This window comes from Siphateles boraxobius, unplaced genomic scaffold (genome assembly GCF_051911475.1).
Source record: "Siphateles boraxobius isolate OS27281-9 unplaced genomic scaffold, OSU_SipBor_1 66, whole genome shotgun sequence".
NCBI lineage: Eukaryota > Metazoa > Chordata > Actinopteri > Cypriniformes > Leuciscidae > Siphateles > Siphateles boraxobius.
In genome coordinates this window covers 2,250,029-2,257,034 of record NW_027509193.1, presented here as the reverse complement: position 1 = coordinate 2,257,034, position 7,006 = coordinate 2,250,029, and the positions used below count along the sequence as shown (strand labels likewise).

Below are 7,006 nucleotides of genomic sequence, written 5' to 3'. Positions count from 1 at the left end.
TAGGGGCTGAACACAAAACTACAATGAAAAACCGTGTCGCTGCGTCAAACGGAATCCTACAACAAACGCTGTAAAAAAAGAAAAAGAAAAGGGGGTTAAAATAGCTTCTTGAAAAACGAGCTTTTAAAGATCCGAGGAGAACTCCAACCCTGATGAATTTCACCTGCCCGTAGCTTTCTAGTAGCCTAATCTTGAAGACCTTGATTAGCTTGTTCAGGTGTCTTTGATTAGGGTTGGATGTCGTAGTAATTACAGTTGGGAGATGATTGAGCGTTTGCCAAAAGAATCTGCAGTGGTCAGGTGGTACAGCGATCAAGAGGCACAAGTCGGAGTAGTACCACAAGTCAGTTTTAACCGTAATAAAAAAAATGCAGTTTGAATGTCCACTGCAATATCATGTCCTTTTAACAGTTAAGGGGTTTTCCAGTGCCCTGACAAACTAGTCATTTTTCAGTTGCATCTTGCTTCTCCGTGTTCACAAGTTTCAGACCTTTCAATATAAAAGTCTTCTCTACAGACTGACTCACTCTGTTGTTGTTTACGGTCAGGGATTATTATTTCCAGCTGAAGGAAGCCTTTGTGATTTTACTTCATGAAAGTTGCATTCATAGCCTACATATTTTTCAGCTTTAATTTTTGCATCGTGTGATAACTCCGCTTCGATACAGCACAGCCTCTCGTACCTTATTGCTTACGTGTTATGTGCTTTGAGACACGAGGGAATTTAATGGTTACATATTATGCCCCTTTTCACAAGATGTAATATAATTCTATGGTGTCCCCAGAATGTGTCTGTGAAGTTACAGCTTAAAATACAACCCAGATCTTTATTATAGCTTGTCAAAGTTGCCACATTTTGGGTGCGAGCAAAAACGCACCGTTTTTGTGTGTGTGTCCCTTTAAATGCAAGTGAGCTGCTGTAGTTCCCTGAGGTCTTTATAAGACAGCAGTAACATTTTTTGGCCAAATAGTGCTCTGTGCAGCCAACGACAGAACAGTTTGCTCAAAGTTTTGCCATTGCGTTAGGACCGGTTACACCGTTGTCATTCACGAAAACCAAATGGCAGCCCCGTGGGTGGAAACATGCAGATTAAGGGGCAGTAATATTATAAAATCCCCTTCCTAAGTCAGTAGGGGAGCGAAATCTGATGGGCTTATTTTTTCACATGCTTGCAGGGAAAGGCTTACCAGCCCAAAGTTATACAGTAGATACACCGATTATAGCACTTAAACACGGAAAAAGTCTGATTTTCATGATAGGTCTCCTTTAACACAGTCTCTCGTGACGCTTTGCAGACTCTGCTGCGTGACTTCATGTTTTGAAGGAGGTGTGGCTTTGGAGACACTCTGAAGACGGGGTGGGATCTCACGCTTTCAAAGCTAGCTTGCCATTGCTAGCCTCTACGCAATTGCCTACCCTACCTTCAAGCAAAGCGTAAAATAGTTACGAATTGCTGTGAGTGTTAAATTCAAACACATTAACTTCTAGACAAAGATTTAACGCAACTCAAGTGTTTAACTCCATTAACGAGAGGGGCATATTTTAAATGTATATAAAGTGTAAAAACGGCATTCAAAATAATTTAGTTAACTTCGCCCACAAAAGTTTAAGGAGAGTTTAGGCATAGTCTGCGGAAAGTATTTCTACATCCCAATATGTGCGTGGAAGATTGCGCATGCATATTTCAGTGCCCATTTTGTGCGAAGATGAAGAGAAGATGAAAACAGAGGTCTTTCGTTACAAGACGTCTTGCACGTGTTTGGGTCTTGGTGAGGGGATTTTTTAACTTTCCTAAAGCACTCATGCCAATGAGCTATTATGTGAGAGCAGCCAAATGAACACCGGCATACCAAAAAAAACCCCAACTCTACAATCAAGCAATTTTTTTTGTTTTACCACAGAAAGAAAGTAGTCTTACCAAAGTGTGAGATTTATTTGGTGATAAACAGGGAAGAGATCCCATACATTCAATGGTTAAATCAGCGCACTTAACTTTATGCATAGCCACATTCCTTATGACCCCCCATAAGGTGACAAGGACCCCCCCATATTGCCAGAACATTTGCCATCAGGGTGAGTTTGGTGACAGTTTTCAGCACACACTGCAGGCTTGGGCGGTTCGGCGCCAGGCTTCCCTGGAGGCCTGGGCGGTTCGGACGCAGGCTTCCCTGGAGGCCTGGGCGGTTCGGACGCAGGCTTCCCTGGAGGCCTGGGCGGTTCGGACGCAGGCTTCCCTGGAGGCCTGGGCGGTTCGGACGCAGGCTTCCCTGGAGGCCTGGGCGGTTCGGACGCAGGCTTCCCTGGAGGCCTGGGCGGTTCGGACGCAGGCTTCCCTGGAGGCCTGGGCGGTTCGGACGCAGGCTTCCCTGGAGGCCTGGGCGGTTCGGACGCAGGCTTCCCTGGAGGCCTGGGCGGTTCGGACGCAGGCTTCCCTGGAGGCCTGGGCGGTTCGCCGGCAGGCTTCACTGGAGCCTTGGGCTGTTCGGACGCAGGCTTCACTGGAGCCTTGGGCGGTTCGGACGCAGGCTTCCCTGGAGCCTTGGGCGGTTCGGACGCAGGCTTCCCTGGAGGCCTGGGCGGTTCGGACGCAGGCTTCCCTGGAGGCCTGGGCGGTTCGGACGCAGGGTCCCCTGGAGGCCTGGGCGGTTCGGACGCAGGCTTCCCTGGAGGCCTGGGCGGTTCGGACGCAGGCTTCACTGGAGCCTTGGGCGGTTCGGACGCAGGCTTCCCTGGAGGCCTGGGCGGTTCGCCGGCAGGCTTCACTGGAGCCTTGGGCGGTTCGCCGGCAGGCTTCACTGGAAGCTTGGGCGGTTCGCCGGCAGGCTTCACTGGAGCCTTGGGCGGTTCGGACGCAGGCTTCCCTGGAGGCCTGGGCGGTTCGCCAGCAGGCTTCACTGGAAGCTTGGGCGGTTCGCCGGCAGGCTTCACTGGAGGCTTGGGCGGTTCGGCTGCAGGCGTCTCTGGAGGATTCGGCAGTTCGGCTGCAGGCGTCACTTGAGGATTCGGCTGTTCGGCTGCAGGCGTCACTTGAGGATTCGGCTGTTCGGCTGCAGGCGTCACTTGAGGATTCGGCTGTTCGGCTGCAGGCGTCACTTGAGGATTCGGCTGTTCGGCTGCAGGCGTCACTTGAGGATTCGGCAGCTCGGCTGCTGGGGTCGGTTCGGGTTTAGTTTTCACTGCATGGATACAGATAATCCGCTTTAGTCAGTCCGTTTAGCGGAAAGCACAAATTGCAAGTTTCTTATTTTAAGTATTAATCGTTATCTACTAATATTGTAAAGCCATCCGGTGCTGGTTCGGCTGAATACTTTTGACACAGAGAACGGTAAAGTAGTAAAATCAAACAAGACAAACGGAAATAACGAGAAAGCCGACCCAAACACTAATATAATCTCTCAAATACCTGTATATGGGGCCATACACTGACGTCCACATCCATTGCTGCAGCATTTCTCATTGTTCGGACAGTCACTGTCATAGTAACACAACTCTGCACAAATTCCTGCTCCAGACTTTGTGCTTGGACACTCCCCTGGCTTTGCTGTTATACAGACACATGACAGAGAAACCACATCACTGAATGTCTCATTCACCGCTTAAAAAATAAAAGTTGTCAAAGACAATCGGAGTAGTTTTTACAGGAATATTCAGTCTTTCTACTTCGTGGTTTCACGTTTAGTTCAACGCGTTACTAGCAGTTTCATTGCAAATGTGAAATTTACTAGCAATTTCTGAGTGAAAACTTATTACACCATTTTTTTCAGTGTTTCTTTTGGAAGATCTATAGCATCCATCATTAATTAAACTCACTGAAAACAGGAGGCACGCACGCACGCCCACAGGGAAATTGACAGCATTTGTGTCCTCCAGAGCAGTCTCTATCACGAAGACATCCTCGACGGGACGGTACGACGGTCAGCATCGCCGGACACTGATCGGACACTACAGAAGAGGATTCAAGAGGATAGTTAGGGGAGACCAGGAAGTGCTGTGTAATAGCTTGTTTCAGCATTTGCAAGTCAGGGGTTTTGCAATATGTGCCTCAAACTTTAATATAATATTCACATTTATCAGCTTCAAATCAAAGTAGCATAGACATACATATATACACCATGTATCTACCATTTCAAAGACTGAGAGGTCCATTACAAGCTATATAGTAGGGCGAGTAATAGTGCAATTCTGATAGAAAACATGCACATCAGTAAATATGTGGTTTATAAATTTACTGGTGTAATTAAGCATACGTCTTCAAAAATTGTTATGCCATATTCCCATGACCTCCCTCATTTCGAGCATTTTAATAGGCTACACAACAAACTGTATAGCTCCCCATGTTATAGGCTATTCAAGGCCTAAATAGTTGTTAAAATAGGGAAAACAAAACATGAAGCAGAAGTTTAAAATCAGGACTGATGTCTATGTGGTAACACTTGTGTAACCATATAACATTAGTGTTCTTGTTTTACAGTGAAAGCCATACAATCATTAATGTAGTATTTTTGTTTAATGAAATAAGTGCATACATTTATGACAGTTTGGCATATTTATACCTTGCTTATTATTGAAACTAAACCAGCGTACAAAGTTAAACTTCCACTGGACGTCTGTACTGTACTTTTGTAAACCGAAGCTAAAAGATCTTCTCACCTACGACTCCAGCGTCTGTTGTGCTCAAACATGCAGACAGACACAATAAAACAGCACTAAACGAGCAGTACACTCGAGCTGTCATCCTCGTGACTGCGATCTCAAAATCAACTCTGCTAGAAGATGCGCTGAATTAGGGGCTGAACACAAAACTACAATGAAAAACCGTGTCGCTGCGTCAAACGGAATCCTACAACAAACGCTGTAAAAAAAGAAAAAGAAAAGGGGGTTAAAATAGCTTCTTGAAAAACGCGCTTTTAAAGATCCGAGGAGAACTCCAACCCTGATGAATTTCACCTGCCCGTAGCTTTCTAGTAGCCTAATCTTGAAGACCTTGATTAGCTTGTTCAGGTGTGTTTGATTAGGGTTGGATGTCGTAGTAATTACAGTTGGGAGATGATTGAGCGTTTGCCAAAAGAATCTGCAGTGGTCAGGTGGTACAGCGATCAAGAGGCACAAGTCGGAGTAGTACCACAAGTCAGTTTTAACCGTAATAAAAAAAATGCAGTTTGAATGTCCACTGCAATATCATGTCCTTTTAACAGTTAAGGGGTTTTCCAGTGCCCTGACAAACTAGTCATTTTTCAGTTGCATCTTGCTTCTCCGTGTTCACAAGTTTCAGACCTTTCAATATAAAAGTCTTCTCTACAGACTGACTCACTCTGTTGTTGTTTACGGTCAGGGATTATTATTTCCAGCTGAAGGAAGCCTTTGTGATTTTACTTCATGAAAGTTGCATTCATAGCCTACATATTTTTCAGCTTTAATATTTGCATCGTGTGATAACTCCGCTTCGATACAGCACAGCCTCTCGTACCTTATTGCTTACGTGTTATGTGCTTTGAGACACGAGGGAATTTAATGGTTACATATTATGCCCCTTTTCACAAGATGTAATATAATTCTATGGTGTCCCCAGAATGTGTCTGTGAAGTTACAGCTTAAAATACAACCCAGATCTTTATTATAGCTTGTCAAAGTTGCCACATTTTGGGTGCGAGCAAAAACGCACCGTTTTTGTGTGTGTGTCCCTTTAAATGCAAGTGAGCTGCTGTAGTTCCCTGAGGTCTTTATAAGACAGCAGTAACATTTTTTGGCCAAATAGTGCTCTGTGCAGCCAACGACAGAACAGTTTGCTCAAAGTTTTGCCATTGCGTTAGGACCGGTTACACCGTTGTCATTCACGAAAACCAAATGGCAGCCCCGTGGGTGGAAACATGCAGATTAAGGGGCAGTAATATTATAAAATCCCCTTCCTAAGTCAGTAGGGGAGCGAAATCTGATGGGCTTATTTTTTGACATGCTTGCAGGGAAAGGCTTACCAGCCCAAAGTTATACAGTAGATACACCGATTATAGCACTTAAACACGGAAAAAGTCTGATTTTCATGATAGGTCTCCTTTAACACAGTCTCTCGTGACGCTTTGCAGACTCTGCTGCGTGACTTCATGTTTTGAAGGAGGTGTGGCTTTGGAGACACTCTGAAGACGGTGTAAGGACTGGGCTAAGTGGGTGAATCTGAATAACTAAATACATTCTGCTAAAGACCAAAAATCTCTGAATGTAAATTAACCCAAACACACACACACACACACACACACACACATTCCCCCACCAGTGAAGACCACACTCAGGACAGAGCGTGGTGTCCACTTACAAGACATTTTATGACTGATTGGAATGTCCCAAAAGAAGTGGATTCCAAAGCGAAAAGGAACTTCTTTTCTTTAAAAGCCATTTAACCAGATATATTCGATGTGTTTTTTTTGTGTGTCCATTTGCCCATGTCACATTGGAATGACTATGATTTTATCGTAGCTTAAGGTGAATTATAAATACCTTCATTATGCATTTTAAATATAACTGTCTATTCCCATAACTTGTACACATAGTTCTGGACACCTCCAGAATGCTTTCGGTGTGATCAATCAGAATACGTACAGTAATATCCAGTAAAATATAGTTTACTATTTTTTCCATCTTTGGAGTGAAAAGAGACCAAAACTAACATCACTGGTGTTCTTAGATAGCAGCGTTTACGACCCAAAGGAATGTTCACAGAACTGTGGCTCTCTCTGAATTCTAACCAAGGAGGAGAAATGAATCCTGTATTCATATATATATATATATATGCTATTATATATCCACTTGAGAATTGTATGAACAATGTATCTAAGTTCCCTATTTCATGAGTTGCCTTTTTGTGGTTTGGTCTATGTTTCTCGACAACTCTAATGCGATAATGTTTTAAACTTTGCCAACTAATGTTTAACCAAATCCATTTGTGGCAAGTTTGGTCTCGATAAACTCCAATCTTCATTCCCCATTTGTTGATTGACATTACAATTTGCTAAA

General features: G+C 44.3%; 1 protein-coding gene across 1 annotated transcript in view; it reads right to left on the bottom strand.

Annotated features, from left to right (window-relative positions):
• Window positions 1–3,396: 3,396 nt before the first annotated feature.
• The window catches only part of LOC143722321 (uncharacterized), a 33,250-nt gene continuing 29,640 nt past the window's right edge, over window positions 3,397–7,006 (bottom strand). Inside the window, exon 7 of the mRNA XM_077213701.1 lies at window positions 3,397–3,542. Within this exon, the coding sequence (XP_077069816.1) occupies window positions 3,397–3,542 (146 nt within the window). The remainder of the gene's footprint in view (window positions 3,543–7,006) is intronic.